A 26,322-nucleotide genomic window follows, 5' to 3' on the forward strand; every position below is an offset into this window, starting at 1 on the left:
TGGGAGATTCTGGAGCTTTGGGAGGGTTCAGGCTTATGGATGACCCTGGATATCACAGAGAGGGCTCTTCCAGCTCCCTAAGGGTGCCAGGTGAGTGCAAATTGCACTTAAATTCCATTTTGTAAAGCAGTTTGCTTTACAGCTTGAAATATTCCCTTTATTCAGAGAATTTTTGCACAGACATGGAACTTTTTGCTTGGATACTTCTCTCTCTCCCTGAGGGTGACTCATTGTTAGGGAACTCTTCTGGTGACCCCAGCAGGATTTCTCCTGACTAGGAATTTCCTTCCAAGAGATTTATTACTACAACTAAAGTGTTTTACTCCTAAGTTTCGAGAAAATAAATTCAGCTCCTGCTCCTTCTGCTCCTCTCCTGTGACTGTAGGAACTGCTCAGGGATGCAGAAATCAGACCTGTGCATAGAGCTGAGTATAAATACCCCCAAATATCCCTCTGCTGTCTTCACAGATACTGGCCCAGGAAGGGAGTGTGGTGACATCTGTGGGACCTCCAAGCAGGGATAAACATGTCAGCTGTGGAGCTGGGGAGGCAGAGGAGCTGTGCAGCTGTCCTTGGGTCACTCCTCACTGCTGCTCTCCTTGCCACTGTCCACAGTAAGTGAACGAGTCCACCAGGATGAACCAAGACCCCCTGGAGGAAAACCTTCTCCTGGGTTTTACCAGGCTTGGATCCTTCTGTTTTCCTCACTGCCTGTGCATTTCCAGGGCTCTGTAAATCTTTGTGATCGGATCTTCCTTTGCCTTTTCCCCCCCCTTTCTGTGGGAAGCAAGTACAAAACTATTTTAGCTGGAAAAGTGCAATAATTTATGCTAAGTGGGGAGAAGAAATGCTCCATCTGGACTTTAGAAAAGCTTCATCTGGACTCTGTGTCCAGCCTTTGAATCTGTGGGGAGCAGGACTGGAGGTTCAGATCCCTGCCAGCCACAGGCTGCACTTCTCTTTGTTTGAGGAGTTTTTGGGGCACTGAGGGGTCCTCCCCTGGAGCTCTGGGGTGAATCTGGCCTGAACCCCCCCTGGCTTTGCTGGCAGCACCTTTCTGATGGGTGTGGCACATTTATATCAGCTATTTCACTACTATGTCTAAGCTTAATTAACAACATTAACAAAAAACATATCTTTATAATAAAGTTACTTTGACATTACACATATAAATCCATTTTCATATCTGTGAAAAGCCAATATTACAGTATGTATCTTAACTTACTTAACTTCTTCTTTACTAACTTTAATGTCTTCATATGCACCAATCACAGCTGCACCTGTTGCATTCCACAGCAGCACAGAGTTATTGTTTACATTTCTTTCCTGAGGCTCCTCAGCTTCTCAGAGAAAATCCTATTGAAAGGATTTTCATAAAATATGTCACAGTGACATTTTTGTATCTCTACCATGTGCGTTTCACCAAAGCATGTCTAACTTTGCAGTAGTTCAGGAAACTGTCAGTTACACAGAAAACTTTCCATCACTGCTCTAAATGTCTCCCCTTCCCAAGCAGAGCAGTGGTGACACTGTTGGAACCCAGGACATCTCTCTGGATGCCCTGGGTGGCTCAAAGCCCTGGCAGGGGCTGGGAGACCCTGGCAGGAAGCCAAAGACACCTGGGAATTCGATCTCAACCCATGGAGCAAATTGCCAACTTTATATGAAGAATTACAGGTCACAAAAGTTTAAGTAGCATAGCAGTAGCAATCACAGGGTGAAAGGAAAAATTTTGGAGCACTGTACAGGGGGGTTTAGAACCTTGTACAGGGGGGTCAGGGATTCTGTACGTGGGGGTCAGGGGTCCAAGATGGAGGGATTTGGGCGTGCCCTGTCCTTCTTATTTCTTTTCCCTGGCATCCATGTCCAGGATGATGTTGGCACTCACAGATTGGTTTAGAGTAGAAAGTCACTGTCTAGCATAGGTGATAGGTACTGGAACATGATTGTAAACACAGTATACATAGTTTTTAGTATAAAAGATAGCACCAGCCTGAGAGGTGGGAGTGTGTGCCTCAGACCGACCTGCAGAACAGACCTTGGCAGGCCAGACAGAAAATGTTTGAGACAAAGAAATAATAAACAAACTCGAGAACGTGAACCGAAGACTTCTGGACTCCTTCTTCAGCTGCTGGGTTGGGGAAAAGAGACTTTTAACAGAGACACACCTCGGGATCCTCCCAACCACACCAGCCAGAAAAGGACAAGAGGAGACCCCGAGGTGACGCGGGCTCTGTGTCCCCAGGTCGCTGCGCCGCCCCGCCGCGCTCGCCGTCAGCAGAGCCCAAGGAGAGGCTGGAGGGCACCGAGCTCTTCCCCTATGGCTACACGATGGAGTTTGTCTGCAGGCCAGGCTATGGCAGAAATGCTCGCACTCCAAACGTCCTCACCTGCGGGGTGGACGGGGTGTGGCATGGATCGAGTGAAATCTGCACACGTGAGTGTGTTTGGGGGTCCCTGCCCTTGGCTGGGGTGGTTTCGGGGTCCCCAGGTGGAGGAGGAGGGAAGGAATCTGACTTCATGTTCTCAGAAGACTAATTTGTTATTTTATGATATTATATGATATTAAAGAATGCTATACTAGAACTATACTAAAAGAATACTAAAGAATTGAGAAAGGATACAGACAGAAGGTCACGAAGAATGACAATGAAAATCCGTGACTCTCCCTTCAGAGTCCTGACACAGCTGGCCATAATTGGCCAATAAATAAAAACAATTCACATGCAACCAATGAAACAACCAACTGTTGGTAAACCATGTCCAAACTACATTCCAAAGCAGCAAAACACAGGAGAAGCAAATCAGATCATTATTGTTTTCATTTTTCTCTGAGGCTTCTCAGCTTCCCAGGAGAAGAATCCTGGGCAAAGAGATTTTCGAGAAAATATGACAGTGACACTTGGGTAGGTATAAGATCACCTCTAGGGTCCCTCCCAACCCCAACCATTCTGTGATTCTGTGCCTTTTGGTTCTGATTGCTGGTGCAGCCACCTCCTGCTGTTGAGCAGAACCCAAAGTGAGCCCTGGGGTTGGTGGCAATGAGTGCCCTGAAGGGAAGCACCAGCTCTGTTCCTCTGGGTGCTGGCAGGGATGGCAGGAGCTGAAATCACCTCTGGTGCTGGCTGTGCTTCACTGCTGACTCAGAGGATGTCCTTCTGCTCAGGCATTTTGAGCCCCTGTGTCTAGAAGAGCACTGGAGCTGCAGAGGGAGAGTCCTTGAGCTGGGAAGAGACGCTGCCCGAGGTCACTGCAGACCCCAGGGGCAGCAGCTCACGAGGCAGGTCTGCCCAGCACCGTCAGTCACACAATAACCTCGCGTTGGAGGGGACATCTGGAGGACTCTGCTCCATCCCCTGGCTCAAAACTGGGCGACCCTTTGGCTCTCCTGCCAAGAAGCTGAGCTGGGAGCTGACTGGAGCCCTGTTGTCCCCAGCCAAGGTGTGCAGCTACCCCGGGGAGCCGGCCAATGGCAGACTGGTCCTGCCTGGAGCGTTCACTTTTGGTTCCAAAGTGAACTTCACCTGCAACACTGGGTAAGCCAGGAGCACCTGGGCCACAGGGCTTCTTCCTCTCCAGACAGTTTTCCAAAGTTTTTTCCCCCCTTTGCTGTCAGGGCCTCCCCCATGTAGGTAATTGCAGACCCTGACTGAAATACCTTTTAAGCTTTCTTTTGGGAGCTTTAGGACTGACTGTGAGTGTCTTAATCTCCTGCTTTGAGGCAGTTCTTCCCAAACTCAGGTTCAGCCTCCTGGCTCTTTTCAAACCATTCCCAATGTTCCAGTGTCCTTTTGAAGGAAAAATGTGAATACTGAGCTCAGAGCTGTAAGTAGTTGATGAAGTTTATTCATTTCCTTAGAAATGTTAATTTTTTTAATTTAAAAAAAAAAAGTTTTTGTCAAAAGCCAGTGTGTCCTCGAGAAAGTGACACTTTCTGACCAATTTCTGGTCTGCTGGAATTCTGACAAAGGAGCCCAAACGTTGCTGGTGGTGATGTGGGTAACACATCAGGACTGAGTCTGTGGAGTAATTCCCTCTCCCCTGTTTCACACAGGTACAGACTGATTGGACACTCTGAGATTGAATGTGTGCTCAGAAATGAGGTTCTTACATGGAACAGAGATATTCCCACCTGTCAGGGTAAGCAGAGTTCCTTAATTATCTATTCTTTAACTATCTGGGATGTGGCTGGGCTGGGTAAAGAGGCTGTTGTGTTGCTCTGCTGAGGATTTTGGCATCTCAGTGGCATCTGCAGTTTGGCATCTGCTCAGGATTTTGGCATGGTGGAGCCTAGAAAGACATTTTTAATCTGTGTTTCCCTTCCTGCAGAAATGTTCATTCACTCTCTGGCAGTGAAGCAGCTGCATTTGAGCCTGGGATATCCCAAACCCTCTCAGTGCCAGCCAGAGCTTAGGGCTGGTGCATCTCCTCAAGATCTGCCTTTGATTTCTGACCCTTCTGCTACCTCCTGTTTCCACCTTTTTCTGGCCAGATCTTTGGTTTAAAACTAATCAATTAATTTTTTCTCTTCTTCTCATTCCCACGATGATCTTCCCCTCCTTCCACAGCGATTCCCTGTGCACCCCCTCCAGAAATAGAGAATGGGCAGCACAGTGGGATGGACAAGGAGCATTTTGAGTATGGGGACTCTGTCACCTACCAGTGCCACAGGACCAGGAGGGGACAGAGACCTTTCTCCCTGCTGGGAGAGGCCTCCATTTTCTGCACCAGCAGGGACAACCTGAACGGTGTGTGGAGCAGCCCAGCTCCAGAATGCAAAGGTGAGCTGCTCCCACAGCCCAGCACCATCCCCTGCACTGCTGTCTGCTCCTGCTCTGCTGTTTCCTCCCTTGGAACCTCCTCTCCTCTTCATCCTACTGGAGTGGAATCACCTCTTGCAGATGGGACCCCCTGAGTGTGACAGGAACTGGGGTCTCCCCTCACGGTCACGGTGTCAGCAGGGAGGTGGGAGTGGGATTTTACTGTGCTCACAGGGCAGGGGATCCCTCTCCCTGCTGTGAAACAGAACAGCTGCAAAGAATTCCCAAACCTGCTCCCCTGGGTTCTCTTTAGGCTTTGCCTCAAAAACCCGTGCTGTAACATGGGGCAAGATGTACAAAAGCACCACACCACCCTGCTGCTGCCCTGGCCCTTTTCAGCCCTTCTGGAAAAGGTGATGGGGGCTTTTTCAAAACCCTCATATCCCATATATCTCAGTTTGGAAAGCCAGGCGTGTGCTAAGGAAGGCAGGAGCCTCCCCTGAAATGGAAAATGGAAACCCCCTCCCTCCAAATTGTTATAAATTTGAAATTAAGGGCTCTCTGGCAAAAATATGGGAGCAAGAACAACAGTTATTTGTTAGGGGAAAAAAATAAACAATGCAGTAAATTAAAACAACACTGACAGAGTCAGAACACACCTGACACCCTGTGGGTCAGGGTGTTGGCAGCAGTCCCATTGGAATTGTGGCTGCAGCCCTCCTGCAGTGCCAGGGGTGGTTCTGCTGGAGCAGGGATCCTGTAGAAGGGTGGAGTCTTCCTCTGAAGATCCAGTGGAAGAGGCAGCTGCTGTTCCTCTGGGAAATCCAGTGGAGAAGCCGTGCTGGTGTTCCAGAATCTCAGTTTCTATCCAGGTAGGAATGCTTGGCTCCTCCCCTGGGCTCACATCTCCCAATGGGATTCTGTAATTTTTATCAGTCATGCAGTGATATTCAATAGCCTGTTATCAGCAGACGTCTCTCTGGAGGGAGGATTGGTTGTGGAAGAGATTAAGAAAACCTGCCCAATTAACAGAAGACCACTGCCCCACCTCTGACAGATGGCAAATAGAATACATCCTGCCTTGCAATCTGGTGCAATGCCATAACCCTCATATCTCCTAGCTGGAGCCTAACTGCTCCTTCCCTGTGTGCTTCCCCTGGCACAGTGGTGACCTGCAAGCAGCCAAGAGTGGAGAATGGGAAGCTGCTGAGCAGGTACCAGCCTGACTACAGCTTTGGGGACACGGTGGTGTTCGACTGTGACCTCCTCTACAGCCTCAGCGGCAGCCCGGCCTCCACCTGCAGGGACAGCGGCCTCTGGGAGCCCCCCCTGCCCCTGTGCCAGCGCAGTGAGTGTCAGGGACAGCACCCCTGGGACCCCCCATGCTCAGGGAGTGTCGGCTTGATTGGAAATGACAGATTGTTATAACAGTGAAAATCGCCGTGGGGTACAAACTTGCAGTCCTGGGATGGTTTGGGTTGGGAGAGACCTTAAAGGCCATCCCACCCACCTCCTGCCATGGGCAGGGACACCTCTCACTAGCCCAGGTTGCTCCATGCCCTGTCCAGCCTCTCCTTGGACACTTCCAGGGTTGGGGCAGCCACAGCTTTTCTGGGCATCACCCTCAAAGGGAAGAATTTCTTCCCAATATCTGATCTAAACCCAACCTCCTTCATCTTAAAGCCCTTCCCCCTTGTCCTGTCAGCCCATGTCCTTGTGAAAAGTCTCTCTCCAGGGGGAAAAAAAATATCTGTATATCTTAATTTATCTCTTTTGCATTCCCTCTTTCCCCTTCCCGAACCTGGATGATTCAATGAATCTCAGAATGAACAATGGGAGCCTGTGGTTTTCACCCAAATTCCCTCTGTGCCAGGCCCTGTGATGCAGCACTGTCCCTAAACTGCTGTCTCACCCCCAGGCAGCTGTGATGACCCCCCAGATGTGAGGAATGCCATGAAAACCAGGCTGGCTGGCAATCTATTCCCCGTGGGCACTGTGGTCACCTACGAGTGCCAGCAGGGCCACCAGTTCAGAGCAGGGAAAACCACCTGGAACATCAGCTGCCTGCAGGACTTTGTGTGGAGCGAAGCCCCAGCTCCATGTGAAAGTGAGTGCCTGGGCTTGCTTGTGACTGCCAGAACATGTGAAGGAGCTGCACGTGGGGTGGGGACAGCCTGGGGGACAGGGGGATGCTCCAGGGCCCAGCTTGGTCTTTGCTGACCCTGGAATTCCTTTGATTTATTCCCCAGCTGCAGAGTTGGCTTTGCTTTATTTGCCAGCTCTGCTTTACAGCCCCTTGAACCTCTGGAAAACACCCACTGGGGTCTTGAGGGTGCACCACCAACATTCCACCCCCCAGGAAAGCCCAGGAATGCTTTTGGGGCATATTTAATGCCCTGATGTGTCTGTCCATCCGTCCTTGTCTTCTCAACAACTTTCCTGTCACCCACTTGGCTTTGCTGTGGTTTCACCCTCGCTGATGTTTGGCATTTCCCAGGAATTCCTTGCCCAGATCCACACATCCCAAATGGCAGGCCCTTGCACCTGTGGCAAGTGAAGGAGGTTTATGAGAGCGGGGACAGGCTGGAGGTGGCGTGCAATGAAGGATTTGCTTTCAAAGGCCGTGGCAGCAGCGTCACCCTCCGCTGTGGCAATGATGGTGGATGGGATCCAACAGTGCCAGAGTGCATTCCAGGTGGGACAGAGTGGAGGGATGAGCGTGACAGAAGCCATGGAGAATTTTCCCCCACTCCAGGTGGCCCCAGGTTTATTTCTCCTGGGTTAATGTGGAATATACAGGCAGCAAAAGGTCCAGATGGGCTCCGTGGAAAAAGGGCAGGGTTTTGGCAGGGCTGAGCTGGTGTCTGGAGGGTGCAGAGCTGGTGTTGGAAGCTTCTGGAGGCTTGGGAGGTTCCTGAGGAACCTAGGGAGACATTTACCCAGCTGGAAGAGGATGTGGTTTGTGTTTGGGGCTGCCTTGTTGACATGAGGCTGGGGAGCAGAGGATGTTCCCAAGGCATTTCCCCTCTCAGGAGAAAATGAGTAAATAGCTGACACTGCTCATCTCCTGACCCAGAACCACAGCAACATCCCCAAAAACTCAGGAAAACCTTGGCAGGAGGGAAAACCTGCTCCACCTCCCAGGGCAGGGAGCATTAGAGCATGGAGAACTCCCTGCACTTACTCTTCAGGGTTACAGAGGCAGCCTGAGACCTGCACCTGGGGGATGGTCACTTTCTGCCACGGCTCAGATTTGTTGGTAGCTGTTCTCCATAGAAAACATGACTGGAGTTCTCTTTGGAATCACACAACATCCTTTCTTTCCCATTTTTTCTAGAACCACATTGCCCAAAGCCAGACATCCCTCATGGAAAGGAGGTTTATAAAAGCAGCAGTGACTACACAGTGGGGGCCCAGGTGAGGCTGGCCTGTGAAGAGGGCTTTGCCCTCAGGGGCTCCGAGTCCATCACCTGTGGCGTTGATCTGAGCTGGAAGCCCGAGGTGCCCTTCTGTGACAAAGGTACGTGTGACACACAGGGGACAACAGATCTCCTGCCACCAGTGGGTGACCTGCCTGCAGCACCTGCTCCTGAGGACACAACCTCAGCAAGGTGTCCCCTCCCAGAGCTGCAGTTAGAATCATTAAGGTTGGAAAATACCTCCAACATCATCAGGTGCACGCTTTGAGTGAATCCCACCAGCGCCACATCCATGTGTCTCTTGAACACTTCAGGACTGGGGAGGCCACCACTGGAAATATTCTGATATTTCTGTGGCCCTGAGCTGCTGTAAGCGGCCAGAATCCAGGCAGCAGCTCCTTGTGAATTTGCCTCACACCAACCATGAAATGAACTTTGTGCTGATTTCACAGAAACGCTTTTGGCTCTCGCCTGAAGTGATAACTGCACTGCACGTGTCTTTCTTCCTCAATTCCCTTTTTCCCGCAGTCTGTGGGCCCCCTCCACAAATCCCCTTTGGGCAGCACTCTGGCAGAGATGGCAAGGAGTTCTCCTATGGCACCAAGGTGACCTACAGCTGTGCGGAGGGGCTGTCCCTGGTGGGGGACGAGTCCCTCTACTGCACCTCAGACGATGGCAGGAGCCTGAGCTGGAGTGGGCCTGCCCCGGAGTGCAGGGGTGAGTGCTTTGGGGTCACCGTGGCATCAGGGTGTAGCTATGATATTGTATTAAAAATCCTTTCCTAGGATTTTTCCCTCCTGAGGAGCTGGGAGCCCCAGGAAAGAAATGTAAACAATAACTCTCTGCTGCTGTGGAATGCAACAGGTGCATCTTCCATTGGTCCACGTGGATTGTTTTCAATTGATGACCCATCACAGCCACCTGAGGCTGTGAGCAGTCACAGGATTTTTGTTATGCATTCTATTCTGTTCTTGTTCTGTGTAGCCTTCTGATCATCTTTTCTCTCTGTTCTTTTAGTATAGTTTTTATGTAGCATTTTAGTATCATATATAACATAATAAATCAGCCTCCTGAGAAAATGGAATCAAGCCTTGTGTCTCCACACATGAGGTGTTCACCTCGGCATCAGGGCATGGCATCAGGCCCTGGGGACAGTGCCAGCACTCAGAAAAACGAGGTTCAAGCAAGCAGGGCTGCTTGCAGATGCTGCTTCCCCACAGGAGGGGAGATTACAGCTGTGCTGGGAAACCCCGATGAGGGGGAGGCAGAATGATGAGGAGGACTCCATCTTATCAAAAGGCTAATTAATTACTTTATTATATTATTCTATACATCTGAAACTGAACCTGCCAAGCACTCAGCCCTGCACGCAGCTGCTCACGCTGCACTGAATCTCGTGACTGTCACCCAACAGTCCCCACACACACACACTCTTGGCCCTGCTAGGCCAAGGAAACAGAACACCGTCACTTTGGGTAAACAATCTCCATATTGCATGCTACTTTTGCACAAACACAGGCACAGCAGATGATAATAATTTTGTTTTCTTATGGTTGAACTTACGGAGGCTCCCGGGACAAGGGAAGAGACGAGAATCTTGACTCCATGTTTCAGAAGGCTGATTTATTATATTATGATATATAAAAAATTATATTAAATTTAAAATAAATTACATTTATAATAAATAATTATATAATATTAATATATAATTGTTAATTATATTAAATTATTAAAATTATATTAAAATTATATACAAAAAACTATACTAAAAGAATAGACAGAAAAGAATCTATCAGAAGGCTAGAAAGAACAGGAGAGGAATGGATAACAAAAGCTCGTGACTCTCAGAGAGTCCGAGCCAGCTGCATCTTTGCTTAATTGTTAAGTAGAAACAACCAACATGCACCAATCACAGCTGCACCTGTTGCATTCCACAGCAGCACAGAGTTATTGTTTACATTTCTTTCCTGAGGCTTCTCAGCTAGAATAGGGGAAAAATCCTAGCAAAGGATTTTTCATAAAATATATAAATAATTAAAAAAATAAAATAAAAAATATAAATAATTTTCTTTCTCTGATGTTCAGAGAATGTGAAATCTAGAAATATTCTTGGGAAGAATTGGGCCTTGCTTTTCTCTGTGAAGAGAAATGTGGGGCTACAGGATGTGATCCCTGTGGAAGTGCCAGACGCTGGTTCTCCTCATGGGGGCCATCGGGGGTCGGGAGGAGCAGCCCTGCCCGGGTTCTGCTGTCCCCAGCCCCCAGTGCCAGCTCTGCTCTGTCCCGCAGTGGTTCGGTGCCCCAAGCCCGTGGTGGAGAGGGGAAGGATGACCCCACAGATGTTCACCTTTCCCTACGGGCTGCTCCTGCGCTTCTCCTGTGAGGAAGGCTTCGGGCTGCGTGGTGCTGCCCAGAGCCAGTGCCAGGCTGATGGCACCTGGGACCCGCCCGTGCCCACCTGCCAGCCAGGTGAGTGCCAGCCCTGCCCTGCACAGCCCTGCCCTGCTGGGTCACAGGGAGAGTTTGCAGGGTGTCTTCTCCTCCATCTCCTCCCATTATTGGGTTTTTTGTGTGTGTGTTTCCCCCTCAGTTCGGTGCCCCAGCCTCCCGAGGAAGGAGGACGTGGTGGTTCACTTCAACAAGCTGTGGTATGAGGTGAATGAAACTGTGCCCTTCTACTGCAAACGTGATGGGCACGCCAGGGCACCTTCCAGAACCACCTGCTCAGCTGATGGCACCTGGACACCACCACCCATGTGTGTAAGTACCACCAGCTGCCCCATTTTTCCTGTTTCTTGCCCCGTTTTTCCTGTTTCATGCCCCATTTTTCCCGTGTCTTGCCCCATTTTTCCCGTGTCTTGCCCCATTTTTCCTGTTTCATGCCCCATTTTTCCTGTTTCATGCCCCATTTTTCCCATTTCTTGCCCCATTTTTCCCGTGTCTTGCCCCGTTTTTCCTGTTTCATGCCCCGTTTTTCCTGTTTCTTGCCCCATTTGTAGCCTGGAATAGCTTTGGTCCAGCTTCATGAGGGTAGTTGCTTTGTCACCCTGCGCTGGAGTCTCACTCTGCCTTTTGTTTTGGTTCTTTTTAAGAGGAAAAGTGAGGTGTGTGAGAGGGTTCTTCGAAACAAAGCAGCTTTCCAGTGTGGAATTCCTCTGTCGGATCTGAAAACCCAGCTGGAAATCCAGAAACTCCTCCTGGAGATCCAGAAACTTGAAAAGGAGCTGAAAATCACCACCTACAGCTGACTGGTGGCACTGGGACTGTAAGAACCATCCTCTGAGTGTTGGATCATGATGCTGACTGAGGATTTTTATCACTTTGTAATTTGTGCTGATGCTGAAGTAGCCAGGACAAAATATAACAATTGGCCATGGATTTGGTCACATAAGGAGTCAATGACTTGTGAGTCAGATTTTAGAGCTCACCAGGTTCAGTTTGTGGATCACTTTACCTTTCAAAGCTTCACATTTAGATCTGTTTGCTACAGTGGCAGTGCACAGATAGGAAGGAACTGAGTGGAAAGTGAATTTTGGTGGTAGAAACAGGCATGAACGTGGTGAGAGCCACTCACTGCAGCTGCTGCACCTCTCCAGTCCATCCCAGTGCTGCCCAGTTCAGGCTGCACTCATTAATGGGAACAATCCCTTCACTGCCTAATTACTTTTCTTATCACCAAGAAAACTTCAAAGCCTCTGTCCTAGCAAAGCAAAAATGCCAGGTATTCCTCCCAAGCAGGATGGAAGTGCCACATCTCCGTGTGTGCCACAAGGACAAACAACAGTGTACAGAAAGAAATGAATGGTTTTGAACTTTTTTTCCTGCACCATCCAGAGAAGGAGAAGCACTGTGCAGGCCACGTGTCTTGTGATGGGACAAGAGATTAAAATAAACCTGAAATTGTAAAGGCAGCTCTGTCTGGGTTTTAATAATCTGTCCTAACTGTAGTAAAGGGAAGTATTTTTGTAATATGTATGCAGTACAAATAATATATAAAGTGTCTATAACAAATAGGTTTATTTATAGTATATGTAAATCAACAGCTCAGTTAGGTGCTGTTCCATGAGTGCAATTGGGGGATGTTTCCACAGCAGCCCTGGCTGTAAACTTGCTTCAGACACGAGGCCAGGCTGCTGCAGAGCAGTGTGAGCTGCAAACCACCTTCACTCCCCCTGTGCCCAGAGCACATCCCCTGCACGCACACCCCAGGCTGGGGGTGGTGTCAGCGGCGTGTCCCCGTCCCCAACTTCCCACTGCTGCTTCCCCTTCCCTGGCAGGCTCTCAGGGGAGAGGATCTCTCCTTCCCAGCCTACACCATGCCCGGGCTCCTGGGGCCAGGGCAGCTCCTGGCAGTGCTGCTTCTGGGGCTGCAGCCCACGGGGACTCAGGGTGAGTGTCCCCCCCTCCCTCCTTGGCTTCTGGGGTTCTGCTTTCCTTTCACAGGGGCTTTGGGAAGAGCTGGTAGAGCCTTCAGTGCCTGAAGGGGCTCCTGGAAGGCTGGAGAGGGGCTTTGCACCAGGGATGGCCTGGCAGGGAAAGGGGAATGGGTTTAGGGTGAATTAGGGCAGGGTTAGAGTGGGTGTTAAGAAGGACTTGTTCCCTGGGAGGGTGGGCAGGCCCTGGCACAGGTGTTCAGAGCAGCTGGGGCTGCCCCTGGATCCCTGGAAGTGTCCAAGGCCAAGCTGGACAGGGCTGGGAGCAGCCTGGGACAGTGGGAGGTGTCCCTGCCCAGGATGGGGTTTAATGTCCCTTCCATTCCAATTTTTGTATCCCTTCCATTCCAACTTTAATGTCCCTTCCATTCCAGCTTTTATATCCCTTGAATTCCAACTCTAATGTCCCTTCCATAATGTCCCTTCCCTGATTCTCTGATGATTCTGGATGCCTCAGCCCTGGGGCAGCCTCCAGAGCTGCCCAAGGCAGCTGGGGCATGGCCCGGCATCCCCCAGGCTGACCTCAGAACTGGAGAAGTGGAAATCTGCTGAGTGCTGAATGTCTCTGGGAAGGGGAATAAGCAGCAATTTCTTTCTGGAAGTTGGGGATTCAGTTAAACCCAAACCTTTCCAGAAACTTCTCCAGGGTGCACAGCCCTGCACCAGCACTGCCTGTGCACACTGCTTTTTTTCTTAATATTTATTGCTTTTAGTTCCTGATGCTTCTCAGCCCATTTCCCAAAGCTATACATTGCTAATGAGGTGCCAATAATTAATGTGGAGGAGACACAATCAAGATATTTTCCAAGATATTCTCCATGGGGATGGCACCAAAGGCAGCATGGGTGGCACTGCCCTGGCACAGGGCAGGTGTGGGATGCTGCAGCACCTGGATGTGGACCAGGATGTTCTGACATGTTTTTAACTCTGTCTTGGTGACCTGCCAGGCATGAAGAAACCCGAGTTAGAGCTGCTGGAGTTTCGTTTTCTCTGTTATTTGTGATAAGCCCACAAATACTTCTCATGGGAGACATGGAAAGAGGAGTTTTTCGTGGGGACACTGGTGATGTGCAGGTGTGACAGACGCCATGCAGTTGTTGTAGAGCCTAATTTTTTTTTTTTCTGTCAGGCTGTTGCACCTGGAGTCACCCACCTGAGCTGAGTCACTTGTGCCCTGCCTGAGCAAGGGTCCAAGGGAAGGGCAGGGAAGATTTTGATTGTGTGGAAAGGAAACCCTCCAGGTTTGGGGTCCTACTGAAGGCTGCTCAGGATGTTTGTCAACTCCCAAACCCCTGCCTCAGTTGCTGCAATCACTACACAGCTCTGTCTCTGTGGGTATTGACAGCCTGGTCAGAGAGAGGAAAGCCAGATAAACTTTCCCAGGAATTGTCCCGGGCAGTTTTGAGAAGGCTGAAAGAAAGAACTGAAACAATCTTGCAGCTGATGTTTTGAGCAGTTGTTTTCTCATTAGGTGTTTACCAAAGAGTGTTTCCTTAATTAGCCAATGGTGACGGGGTGTTGATTAAATGACCAATCAGGTCCACCTGTGTCAGAGCAGTGATAAAAAGGAATGGCTTCCTAACAAACTTGTTATTAATCTGCTGAAGAGAGTCAGAGTTTGTGTCACCTTCACTTCTGTCCCTGACCCAACAGTGCCACGTCTCCTGTGCCCCCCAGGCAGAGCTGCCGTGACACTTGCTCACCATGGTGGCATTGCAAAAACACCCCTAAAACCCCCCCTTTTTTTTTTTTTTTTTGGTGATCCACAGAGGCTCGGTGTCCCATCCCTTCCATTGCACACGGGCAGCTGAGCTCTGCAGACAACTTCACCTATGGCAGCACGGCCACGCTGCAGTGCGACCCCGGCTTCGTGGGCACTGCCACCACGGCCCGCTGCACGCCCAGCGGCCGCTGGTACCCACGGGTGCCCTCCTGCGTCCCAGGTGAGCTCACACCCCCCTGCTGGCCTCTGCCACCTGCAGGCGGCTGCTCCCATTCCCCCAACAGCACGTGGAGGGGGTGATCTGCGGAAGCAAACAAATTCCGCAACTTTTGGGAAAGTTGTAAAGCCGGTGCTTTATTACAGCGCTGGAGGCGTGTGGGGATCTCTCGGGTTTCCTGTGTCCAAGATGACCTGAGAGTCCCTTTTTCCCAGCCCGATGGTCAAAGAAAGGGTCGGGATTCTTCAGCTCTGGTTCACAAAGTTGTTTATTGTTGATTATCTAAAGTATTTTTTTCTCAGATCTGCAGGGGTCTGGTCTGCAGGTCTGTCAAGGGCACACTGCCCACCCCTGGGCTGGTGTCTGCATTTTATACTATGAACTACGTGTGCTTTATTTATCATTATTTTCCAATATCTATCACCTATGTTAGACTGTCTACTTCTATTCTAAACTTCTATTCTAAATCCAAATGTGCCACCATCACCCAGAAGATGGAGGCAAGGAAGAAGAACACAACAACACCCAGATCCCTCCATCTTGCCTCCTAGACCCCCTATAGTAAAATCCCCAAAACTCCATTTTTCACCCGGTGATTAATTCACTATTACTCTACTTAAACTTCTGTAACTTGTGGTTCTTCATACAAGGTTGGTCATTTGCTCCATGGGTTAAGATGGAATTCCCAAGTGTCTTTGGCTTCCTGCCAGGACTCCCCAGCCCCCTGCCAGGGGCACCCAGAGGGGTGTCCTGGGTTCTGACAGGGACAGTTCTCTTTAAAATGACATGCGTGCCTCTGGGAACTCCAGATCCTTTCTTATCTCCCTCTCTAGTACATGTACATGCAATTGCACAATAGGTTCATACATATTTATTTTACTGATTTCGCATTATATTTGCTGCTAATTTTTTTTATCAGAAAGAACTTCTAGGTCATCCTGCCTTGGCTCCTGCAGCATCATTTCCATCTATTTCAGAGTTTAAGGGGCCCTCCCTCATCTCTGTCTTTTGGCTGAAGCAGTTTCTCCAAGCAAAGGCGTTTTGCGAGAACAGACAGACTAAACAGCTGTGTTTGCAAGCTACAGACTTAATTCAAAGATGTGCATTTCACCTAAACCAACATGGATTTCTACTCTGGAAAATTTTCACTCTGTCCCAGGGGGTTGGAGGGTGGGCATCACCAAGAGTGTTGCTGGCTGGTGGGATTCAAGCTGCCCCAAGGGAAATATAGGGTGGATGTTAGGAAGATATTTTTTACAGAAAGGAAAAGTTTTTACAGAAGTTTTTTATAGATAAAGTTCTGGAATGGCTGCTCGGGGAGGTGGTGCAGTCACCATCCCCTGGGTGTGTTTAACAAAGCCTGGATGTGGCACTGGGGGCCAGGGTTCAGTAGAGGTGTTGGGCTGGGCTGGATTCAATAATCTTGAAGGTCTCTTCCAACCCAGTGATTCTGTGAATTCCCTCTGGGATCACCCTGGGGAGCGTGGCAGGGCTGTCCCTTCCTGCAGGGGACACCCACGAGGTACCAAAGCACACGAGAGGGAAGATTCACACTCAGTTCACATTCTCTGGTGAATTTTCCTCACTGTTTTTCCCTTTCTCTTCACCCCTACAGCCAAGCTCAGGGGTGCTGCTGTCCCTCACTTATTTTTGAAGTTTTCCACCAAGGAAAAAAAGCTCCCCATGCTGAGGGTCTGTTTGTCCCCTGCTTTGTCACTGGGGCAGTGTTGAGGCTCTGTGCTGTCCTTGCTCTGTGTCCCCTGCTGTCCCCAGGGCAGTGCTGAGGCTCTGTGCTGTCCCTGCTGTCCCCAGGGCAGTGCTGAGGCTCTGTGTCCCCTGCTGTCCCCAGGGCAGTGTCGCCACCCTCCCCCTGTGGAGTTCGCCGATTTCCAGCCCCGGCGGGAGTTCCCGGTCGGGGCCACGCTGTCCTACTCGTGCAGAGCCGGCTTCTCCCCGATCCCCGGAGTGTCCCCGACCATCACTTGTCTCCAGAACTTCACGTGGTCCGCGGTGCCCAGGCTGTGCCGCAGTGAGTACATCGCTGTCACCCCGCCCGCGTGAGACACAAACTTTGAGGCATTTAGAAATGTTAGAGGAGCTGAGATTTTAGTTAGAGATAAGCTTTATTGGAGTTCATTAAAATAAATGGGTAGGCCTTGATGAGGCTAAGAGTTAGTAGTTAACTAATAATTGATTGCTTGTTAACACAATGTTTGGTTAGCTGGGTTTATAATGAAGAATATAGAAACTGATAAATAGCTTTTAGGAACATAAGACAATTGTGGGTCTCCTCTGTTCTGAAACCAACTGAAGACAGGAATGGGAGTTCTACCAAGGGTTCATTTGTCATATTTGCATTTTAAAGGTAGAAAGGTCAGAACGAGGAAGACTTCATTTACTTCCTCATTTTGGGACCCTTCCCCATGAAAGGGACCACAGACCCCTTTCAAGGAACAAACTACGCATGCTTAATAGCTTTTGAACTAATTACCATACGAAGCGGGGAATGGGATGTACCAAAATGAAGAATATGTATTTATATTTTGGGTATTCAACCCTTGTACAGATAAAAGGACTCTGTAACCACCTGTGAATTGCGGTGTGTATTTGGGAGCTATCCCACACGCTGCCCGGCGTCGCAATAAACACACACTTTCTAACTTTAAACTGTTAGAGAGTCTTTGTCGGTCACAGTTGGATGTCGGTACTAGATCAATATCCGTATTTTTTTAATAAATGACGTGTGCCGGCCCAGCCGGGCTTTCATGCGGCACCTTCGGCTCTGCCTGGCAGTAATTTCGCTGCTCAAAAGGTGGCGTGCCTGGATAGGAAAAGCTGCAGCTCGCCCTGGTTATTTAGCGGCTCCACAAGGATTCAGGGATGCAGCCAGTGACGAGCCATCCCCCAGCGCGATTTCTGGCTGATGCCAGGGCTCTCACATCCTTCTGCCTTCCAAGAGAAGCGCTTCTTACCCTGTAATTGCCATCCCTGAGCCTGCCAGCTCTGCCTAGAGGTGTCTGGCAGCTCGGCTGGCTCGGGAAAGCACGGCTGCTGGGAATGCCTCTGTGCAAAGCTCTCCCCTCTGCTGTGCTGTCCCCCAGAGGTGCAGTGTCCCAGCCCGGCCATCGCCCACGGGACAGAGAGCAGCCCCAGGAGAGCCGAGTACAGCTTTGGGGTGCAGGTGGAGTTCCAGTGTGACCACGGCTTCATGCTCCGCGGCAGCGACAGGGTCCAGTGCTCCTCTGACGGGATGTGGAGACCCCCCGTGCCCCACTGTGACAGGGGTGAGTGGGGACAGCGGCAGCAGGGCTGGGAATTCCGGCCGTGGGGAGGGACAGCAGGGACAAAACCGTGTGAGGTGTGAGGAGAAGGTGCCCAAGCCACAGCAGTGAAGGGCTTTGGCATTTCCATCTTCCACCAAAACTGGTGAAATCTGTTGGTTAATGGGACTTGCATTTCTGAAAGGATTCTTCAAGGGGTTTGTGATGTTTACCATTCCCTGACCTTGCTTAGGAGCAGGATGGAAAAGAGAGAGGATAAGGACGGGGCTGTGCCGAGGGTGGGCTCCTCGGCTGGGTCACACTGGGGGCACTGGCACAGCCATGGCCAAAGCTAGCCAGAGGAAAGGAGGACTGTGAGGAGAGCAACACTCGGCATGAACACAGAGAACCTGCCTCTCCTGTTACCTCCCTGCGTTCTGCCTCCCCCATGGAATGAGGAAAGCCTGACTTTTCCCTTTACTCTCACAGTCTGTGGTCCCCCTCCCACCATCAGCAACGGGCAGCACTCTGGCATGGGCTTCAGGCAGTTCACCTACGGCTCTGAAGTGAAGTACAGCTGTGCAGAGGGGCTGTCCCTCATCGGGGACAAGTCCCTCTACTGCACCTCCGAGGATGGGGAGAACCTGACCTGGAGTGGGCCTGCCCCGGAGTGCAGGGGTGAGTGCTTTGGGGTCACCATGGCATCAGGGCACGGCATCAGGCTGAGCCAGCGCTGGGGGCACTGCCAGCACTCAGAACAAAGCGAGCAGGGTGCTTGCAGATGCTGCTTCCTCCACAGGAGGGGGGATGATCCCTGTGGAAGTGCCAGACCCTGGTTCTCCTCACCGGGGGTCATCGGGGGTCGGGAGGAGCAGCCCTGCCCGGGTTCTGCTGTCCCCAGCCCCCAGTGCCAGCTCTGCTCTGTCCCGCAGTGGTTCGGTGCCCCAAGCCCGTGGTGGAGAGGGGAAGGATGACCCCACAGATGTTCACCTTTCCCTACGGGCTGCTCCTGCGCTTCTCCTGTGAGGAAGGCTTCGGGCTGCGTGGTGCTGCCCAGAGCCAGTGCCAGGCTGATGGCACCTGGGACCCGCCCGTGCCCACCTGCCAGCCAGGTGAGTGAGCATTTTCTCCTCCACCTCCTGTTCCTGGATTTTTAATGTGCATTTTCCTTTCAGTTCAGTGTCCCAAACCCCCATGGCAGGAGGATGTAGTGATTCACTAACAAGCTGTGGTATGGATGAATGAAGCTGTGCCCTTCTACTGCGAATGTGATGGGCATTTAGGGGCACTTTCCAAAATCTCCCTGCTCAGCCTGTGGCCCCTGGGGCAGGGCAGAGGGCTTGGGGTGTTTCTGTCTGTCCTTGGGGCTTCCTGAGTCCTTCTTCTCTTTGCAGAAGAAAGAACCTTCCCAAAGCTGGAATTTTCCAGGTAATAGTTGAGTTTTTATTGACAGCTGTGTGTAAAGGAGGTCTAAGACAGGTCAGGAGTTCACTGACTTTCCTTTCCCTTATTGCCAAATGTCCATCCCCACCGTGGGGATGCCTGGATCAAGACAGTGCCAAAACCAGCAAATCCATAAGGAATTCACAGCCCCTCACAGGGGCTGCTCTGACCTTCACCTTCTTCTTGAAGAGAAGTATTTTTGATTTCACAGCTCCACAATTTTAAGTTCCTCTGCACTGGCTCAGCCTTCCCAAACTCCTTTCTGACCTCTAGCTGAGCTGCCTTCTGCCCTGGCTTTTCCTTCCAGTCCTGTGTCCACAGCCACGAGTGCCCTTTGGAAGGCTGAAGAGCCCTTTGGGTGACAAAAAGTGGTACCAGATCAACGAGACTGTCACCTTGGAGTGCCTTCCTGGGTACCAGTTTCCAGATGATGGAATGATGGAAAATGCTTGGACAGCCACGTGCTTGCCTGATGGCAGCTGGACACCACTGCCCAAGTGTGTGAGTACCACAAAATTACAGAATGGTTGGGTTGGGGGGAGTCTTAAAGATCATCCACTTCCACCCTGCCATGGTTCAACCTTCCCAGGTGCTCAGAGCCTCAGGTTTCTGAGCCTGGCAGAGTTTCTGAGTGGATGCTGCCTGATTTCTAACATGAAAACTGCTTAAACTTCTCAAAAGCTTTTCATTTCTGGTCCCGAGGAGGATGCAGCCCCTGTGGGTGGCTCTGTGTCTGCTACAGTCCATCCTCACAGGCTTTTCTGGGGTTTGTTTTCCTGTTTAACAGATGAAAGAAGGTGATGCTGATGTGTGTCAAGAGGTTCATTACATTAAATCGACCTTTGATTGCGGCATGCCTGTAGAAAAAGTGAAAAGTCTGCTGGAAATACAGAAACTGTTCCTGGAGATTAAAAAACTACAGATGGAACTAGAAAACTGAAATGAAACTGGATCCCTGTAACACTCACCTTTCCTTTGGTGAGCTCACAGTTTGTGCAGTCACAGCATCTCTAAAAAGGCTCTGGCTGATTTTATGGTTTATGCTTGCATGCCTGGAGCCAGAAAAATAATCACCAGTACATGGGAGGCTGCTTTTGCTGTGCTGGATGCCAGAGCAGGGAGTGGGTTTTGCTCTAACCTACAAGCTTGATTTGCTCTTTTACTAATAAGTTGTTTCAAGTTTCATATTAGGAAGAATAGAAAGAAATTAAATTTAGCTTTTAAAAATAACTGTCTTAACTGTGGTAAGCTGAAGCAAAAAGGAGTGAAGCCCAGAAAAGCTGAGATGAGCCCAGAGTTGGCTCTGAAGGTTCTGCTGCTGCCATGGTCCAGCTGGGGTTTGGGTACATTTGCACTCTGCTGGAAACAGTGGTGGCAATAAATGTTAAACCTGATTTCTGTCCGTCCAGCTCTGATTTCTGTTTGTCTGGGTAAGGGCAGCTCACAAGAAGTGAATTGTAAAGGCTGCCTCACCTCATCCCTGGGTTCAAACAGGTTCCTGGCCATGCCAAATATCCGAGCTGGTGTCATCTTCCACATCCCAATTTTTGGTGGGCAAATGCTAACAATAATTGTTGGTCGGTGCTCACTGCCAGCCGCAGCACAAAACAGGAACAAAGCAACACAAATAAGGAGCTTGGGGCAGGAGGACCAGGGGGCTCTCCCGGAGCCTGTGAATGACAGCTGTCCCCAGCCTGGCTGCTCTCCGTGTTCCTGACGGAGATTTCAGCTCCGTGGGTGTCCTGGGGAGGTTTCCACAGCTCCAGAGGTTTGGTGGAGCCTGCAGTGCATCCCCTCCCAGCCCTGGCAGGCAGCGGGGCTGCACAGAGGAGCACAGCACTGCAATGAAGGCTGGAGCACCAGGATGGGGGGGACCCCCCGACCCCCCGAGCTGTGGGGTGGTCTCTGGCCAGCCCGTGCTGCTCCTGGCCGTGCTGGGGCTCCTCAGCATTCCTGGGGCTCGTGGTGAGTACAGGGAATGGGAAGGAGCAGGGACACCTGCCTGGATCCCACCTGGCTGCTCCGGGGCTGGGCTGGGGGTGCCACACTTTGGATCTGGGGGTCAGTGCTGTCCCAGAGCCAGCCCTGCCTGGTGCCTTTCCCAGGGGAGCCCTGGGCCATGCCAAGCACCCTCCTGGGGCAGGGAAGGGGCCAGTGAAGGGGCTCCTCACCTGAGGACATGTTCTCCTGCCGCAGGTGACTGCGGGCCCCCTCCTGCCATGACCCACTCCAGGCCCTCCATCAGCTTCCCGGTGGGATCCAGGGTGACTTTCACCTGCAAGATCCGCCCGCAGGATCCCGGGGCTGCCGGACACCGTGGGGTGTCTGCCCGGAGACATCTGGTCCAGGCTGCCCGAGCCCTGCTGGGCCGTGAATACCCTCCTTTATATCTGAAACACGGCCTCGGGGCAGCATCCCTGTCCCTTCTGCTGCCTGGCACCTTCCCTATCCCCAGGGACAAATCCGCTGAGCTGGCTCTGTCCCTGCCCAGGGGACAAACCCTCTGCACTGGCACTGTCCCTGCCCAGGGGCCAAACCCGCTGCCCTGGCACCCTCCCTGTCCCCAGGGATATCCCTGTCCCCAGACCTGGACGCGGCCGAGGCTCAGGTTGGCCGCTGGCTTTGGGCACCTCTGCGGACAAAGAGCCAGGGGTGTCCCCTCGCTGTCCCCAAAGTACGGCTCATGAGGACGTGTCCTCTCGCTCGGGGTTCCTGCGGTGCTCCCCGCACCCCAAACTCCTGTCCCCAGCCCGTCCCCAGCCTCCTGCCCCATCCCCGCGGCTCGGGGGCAGCGCGCCGGGCGGGGCACGAAGGGGTTAAAGCGCCCGGGGCTGGTCTGCGGGGAAGGAGCAGCCTCCCCTCCCTGTGCACATCTGGATGCAATAAGGGCTGGGGAGGCCGGAGCATTCCTGAGCACTGAGCTGGAGGCTGCTCCGCTGCCGGCCATGGGGCCCTGGCGCTGCCTGCTGCTGCTGCCGCTGCTCGCCCCGGCCCTGCGCGCCCAGCAGCAGCAGTTCATGGAGTACGTGGAGCGCCGCATCACCCTCCTGGAGGTACAGCCCCGAGCGGGGCCCCGCACCCGCCCCGCACCCCCAATCGCCCTGTGGCGGCGATCCCAACCCTTCTCCGTGGAGGCCGGCGGGGCTGGGAGCGGGGTGGGTGAGCAGGAGCTGGGGTGGGGACGGAGCAGGGTGTGGGGAGACCTGGCAGCCCCTGCCGGGGTCCTGCACAGCCCAGCTGTGGATACAGGGGAGCAAGATGGGTGTGGGAGCACTGAGGAACAGGCAGATAGGGATAGCAGGGTCTGGGAGAACCGTGGGGACGTCGCAGGAATGGGAACATCAGAACCATGGGGACATCACAGGAACGGGAACATCACGGGCCTGGGAACATCATGGGAAAGCAGGGGCATTGTGGGTCTGAGAACCGTGGGGACATCGCAGGAATGGGAACATCACAGGTCTGGGAACATAAACATCACGGGCCTGGGAACATCATGGGAAAACCGTGGGGACATCGCAGGAATGGGAACATCAGAACCATGGGGACATCACAGGAACGGGAACATCACGGGCCTGGGAACATCATGGAAAAGCAGGACCATTGTGGGTCTGAGAACCATGGGGACATCACAGGAATGGGAACATCACAGGTCTGGCAACATCATGGGAAAGCAGGGGCATTGTTGGTCTGGGAGAACATGGGGACATCACAGGAGAAGGGGCATTGTGGGTGTGGGAGAACCATGGGGAGATTACAGGAATGAGAACATCACAGAAGAAGGGGCAGTGGCAGGTCTGAGAACCATGGGGATATCGTGGGAATGGGAACATCATGGGAAAGCAGGGGCATTGTGGGTCTGGGAGAGCCATGGGGACATCACAGGAACGGGAACATCACAGGTCTGGGAACATCATGGGAAAGCAGGGGCATTGCAGGTCTGGGAGCTTCACAGGGTCATCACAGCAAGGAAGGCATCAATGATCTGGGAGCATCGTGGGAGACTGGGGTGCTCTGTCAGTTCAGGACCATCATGGGGGCATCTTGGGTGTGTCACAGGAGAGCAGGGCCTTGTGGATCTGGGGGCAGCACAGGAATGGGGCTATCGTGGGTCTTGGAACATTGCAGGAATGGGCATCACAGGTCTGGGAACGTTGCAGAAGCAGCACAGGAGCATTGTTTGGGAGCATCACAGGAGCGGGAAAGGGTGGGATGGGACACAGAGCCATGAGCCCCGTGTGGCTCTGCGGTCTCCCCCAGCCCGGGCAGGCTGGGACAGCTGCCACTGGTGGGCTGTGAGCTTTGGAGACCTCAGTGTCCCCTTGGCCACCCCAGGAGAGGATCTCACAGTGGCATGACCAGAGCAGCCGCTACTCCACGGAGCTGCGGGACTTCAAGAACCAGGTGCTGGGGATGCTGGAGGCGGCCGAGAAGGAGCGGGAGGCAATGCGGGCGGAGGCCGAGAGCGCGGCCGTGCGCGTGGACCGGCTGGAGCGGGAGGTAGACTACCTGGAGACACAGAACCCCGCCCCACCCTGCGTGGAGGTGGATGAGACGCTGATGGACAAGCAGGTGGCCACAGCCAAGCAGAGGAAGAACGAGAAGTACACCAAGCTCACAGGTGAGGGGCTGCTGTGGCTCCCCAGGGGGATGGTCCTGTCTGAGGGTTACCCTGACCCTTCCCAGCCCACCCCAGTCCAGGTGTCCCCTAGCCATGGGCCGGGGCATTGTGTCCTAGCAGGGCATATCAGATGTCTCTGGCACAAGCTCCTGCATCCTCCCCAGCCTGGGAGCTGCATCCAAGCCCCGGGCTGGAGCTCTGTGCATCCCCAAAGCCTCTGGGGCAGGGCTGGGGTGAGGGTGGCTCCCCTGCCCTTGGCATGGGTGCACTAGGGAACTTCTCGATGCCACCAGGGATGCACCTAAACCCCTTCAGTGAATTTCTAAGGCAGTTGCCTGAGGGTCTGGGTGGGACAGGGTGAGAACCCAGCACGGGGCAGCAGCAGTCCCTGGCTGTTCCCAGGCTCTCACAGCCACCCCTCTCTCACAGATTGCAGTGACACCATTGCCAGTGTCAGGGCCATGAAGATCCTGAAGCGTTTCGGCAGTGCCTCGGGGCTCTGGACCAAGGACGCCGCGGGGAACTCGGAGAAGATCTACGTGTTCGACGGCACCGCCAACGACACGGTTTACGTCTTCCCCCGCATGCGGGAGTTCACCCTCTTCTCTGCCACCCGCAAGGCCGCCCGCATCAAGCTACCCTACCCCTGGGTGGGCACCGGACACCTCGTCTACGATGGCCACCTCTACTACATCCGCCAGCAGGGCCTGTCCTTCCAGGTGATCAAGTTCAACCTGGCCAACAAGACGGTGGTGGACAGCTCGGTGTTCCCGGCCGAGGAGCAGATCCCCGTCTTCGGCCTCTCCCCCTCCACCTACATCGAGGTGTCGGCGGACGAGGAGGGGCTCTGGGCCATCTACGCCACCAAGGAGGACGAGAAGAACATGTGCCTGGCCAAGCTGGACCCCGCCTCGCTGGACATCGAGCAGATGTGGGACACGCCGTGCCCGCGGGAGAACGCCGAGGGCGCCTTCGTGGTGTGCGGGGCGCTGCACGTGGTGTACAACACGCGCCTGCCCAGCCGCGCCCGCGTCCAGTGCGTCTTCGACGTCAGCGGCACGCTGGCCCCCGAGGACGCCTCCCTGGTCTATTTCCCCAAGCGCTACGGCTCCCACGCCAGCCTCAAGTACAGCCCCCGCGAGAGGCAGATCTACGCCTGGGATGATGGCTACCAGATCATTTACCGCATGGAGATGAAGAAGAAGGTGGAGGTCTGAAGGGTGCTGCCGGCCCGGCCCGGCCCGCAGGACGGCGTCTCTGCCCCTTCTCCCATCACTGTGAAATGAGGAAATGCTGGATCCCCACCCCAGCCACCCCCCGGCACTGGGTGTCCCCGCCTGGGAGCAGCCAGCAGAGTCCTGGACTAATTTAATGAGGTTTTCTTTTCTGATATAATGAATAAATACTATGCAGCGAAGTGCAACCGCCTGCCTGGGGGAGCGTGGGGTGCTGGGCAGGGCTGTCAGAGCCCCAAGCTCCACCTTGCCCCTGAGACGGCCCAAAAAACACTTCCCAAGGGTGGGGTGTCCTTGCAGGGCTCAGAGCAGCGAGCACAGACAGACCTTGGGTGGGTGCCTGGGCAGGGGTTTGTGTTGGGGGCTTTGGGTGAGGGTTTTGGAAGGGCTTAGGGCAGAGATGGAACACGAGGATTTGGGCAGGCTGCTGGTCAGGGCCAGCTCGTTTTACATGTACAAAACTGTGAGCAAACAGCAAAATCCTTTAATCTGGGAGGACAACAGGAGATTTCCCTCCCCTGCCGGGGCGGTGCTCCAGCCAGCAGGCCGCAGATGTTGCTGATTTACTGAGTTTGTTTCTAATGAAGCACAGGCCCCTTCCCCCTGCAGCCGCAGAATCTCCACTTCATGTAAGGCCCTGGGTTGCCCCATCCCCTTCCCTCTTCCTCTGGCACTGAGTTCCTGCACAGAGCAGCCCCAGAGGGGATGGGGCAGGACAGGGCAGGTGCTGGGAGCCCCTCAGGGGCTGGGGACAGCCCCAGTTGTCCCCACACGGTGTCCTTCCTGCCCCAGCAGAGACTGTCCCCCATGCCCTCCCTCACCCCACACCCCTGCAGGGCGCAGGATTTGCCCCATTTCTGTCCCTAGAAACCCAGGATTGCTGGGGTTTTTTTTCCCATCACAACATCCTGGGAGCACAGAGGATGGATTAAGAGGTGTTTTGGTGCCATGAGCGTCCCTTTTTCCCCAGTTCTGGGGACAAGCAGTGAAGCCATTGGCCAGGCTGGCCGGGTGAGGGTTGTGTCCTGCTGGTGCCAGTGCCAGGCTGGCTGGATGAGGGTTGCATCCTGCTGGTGCCAGTGCCAAGCTGCTTTTTGAACACCCCGGGGAGGTGCCAGCCCTGTGGGGAGCACCATTGGCAAGCACCTGAGCGGGGCCACCTGCTCTCCCAGGCTGTGGAGATGCCATGCCACCCCCCTGCCGCCCTAAAT

The 26,322-nt window shown here is 52.9% G+C and overlaps 2 protein-coding genes across 2 annotated transcripts; both read left to right on the forward strand.

The window, feature by feature from the left end:
• The first annotated feature begins 526 nt into the window (after nt 1–526).
• On the forward strand, nt 527–20,519 carry LOC121345512 (complement receptor type 1-like). Its single transcript, XM_041422524.1, has 20 exons — nt 527–614; nt 2,246–2,437; nt 3,437–3,536; nt 4,055–4,140; nt 4,569–4,781; nt 5,926–6,108; nt 6,679–6,867; nt 7,258–7,455; nt 8,098–8,280; nt 8,708–8,896; nt 10,469–10,648; nt 10,770–10,939; nt 12,457–12,568; nt 14,382–14,555; nt 16,402–16,581; nt 17,654–17,836; nt 18,302–18,490; nt 18,745–18,924; nt 19,563–19,756; nt 20,043–20,519. Exons 1-20 carry the CDS (start codon nt 527–529, stop codon nt 20,193–20,195), a joined length of 3,336 nt encoding a protein of 1,111 aa, XP_041278458.1. The 3' UTR covers nt 20,196–20,519.
• A 1,619-nt stretch (nt 20,520–22,138) lies between these two features.
• OLFML3 (olfactomedin like 3) lies at nt 22,139–25,290 on the forward strand. The gene is made up of 3 exons (XM_041422784.1): nt 22,139–22,308; nt 23,591–23,876; nt 24,306–25,290. The coding sequence occupies exons 1-3, from the start codon at nt 22,201–22,203 to the stop codon at nt 25,091–25,093; spliced, it is 1,182 nt and encodes a 393-aa protein (XP_041278718.1). The 5' UTR covers nt 22,139–22,200; the 3' UTR covers nt 25,094–25,290.
• Nucleotides 25,291–26,322: the final 1,032 nt, after the last annotated feature.

Source organism: Onychostruthus taczanowskii, unplaced genomic scaffold (genome assembly GCF_017590055.1).
Source record: "Onychostruthus taczanowskii isolate IOZ18803 unplaced genomic scaffold, ASM1759005v1 scaffold74, whole genome shotgun sequence".
Taxonomy (NCBI): Eukaryota; Metazoa; Chordata; class Aves; order Passeriformes; family Passeridae; genus Onychostruthus; species Onychostruthus taczanowskii.

Bases quoted from the DNA above. Each gene is read 5' to 3' on its own strand.
- LOC121345512 (XM_041422524.1), top strand. From the start codon at position 527: ATGTCAGCTGTGGAGCTGGGGAGGCAGAGGAGCTGTGCAGCTGTCCTT. The intron at 8,897-10,468 runs GTGAGTGCTTTG...TCTGTCCCGCAG, and splicing joins GCCTGCCCCGGAGTGCAGGG to TGGTTCGGTGCCCCAAGCCC. The intron at 18,491-18,744 runs GTGAGTGCTTTG...TCTGTCCCGCAG, and splicing joins GCCTGCCCCGGAGTGCAGGG to TGGTTCGGTGCCCCAAGCCC.
- OLFML3 (XM_041422784.1), top strand. From the start codon at position 22,201: ATGGGGCCCTGGCGCTGCCTGCTGCTGCTGCCGCTGCTCGCCCCGGCC. The intron at 22,309-23,590 runs GTACAGCCCCGA...TGGCCACCCCAG, and splicing joins GCCGCATCACCCTCCTGGAG to GAGAGGATCTCACAGTGGCA. The intron at 23,877-24,305 runs GTGAGGGGCTGC...CCTCTCTCACAG, and splicing joins GAAGTACACCAAGCTCACAG to ATTGCAGTGACACCATTGCC.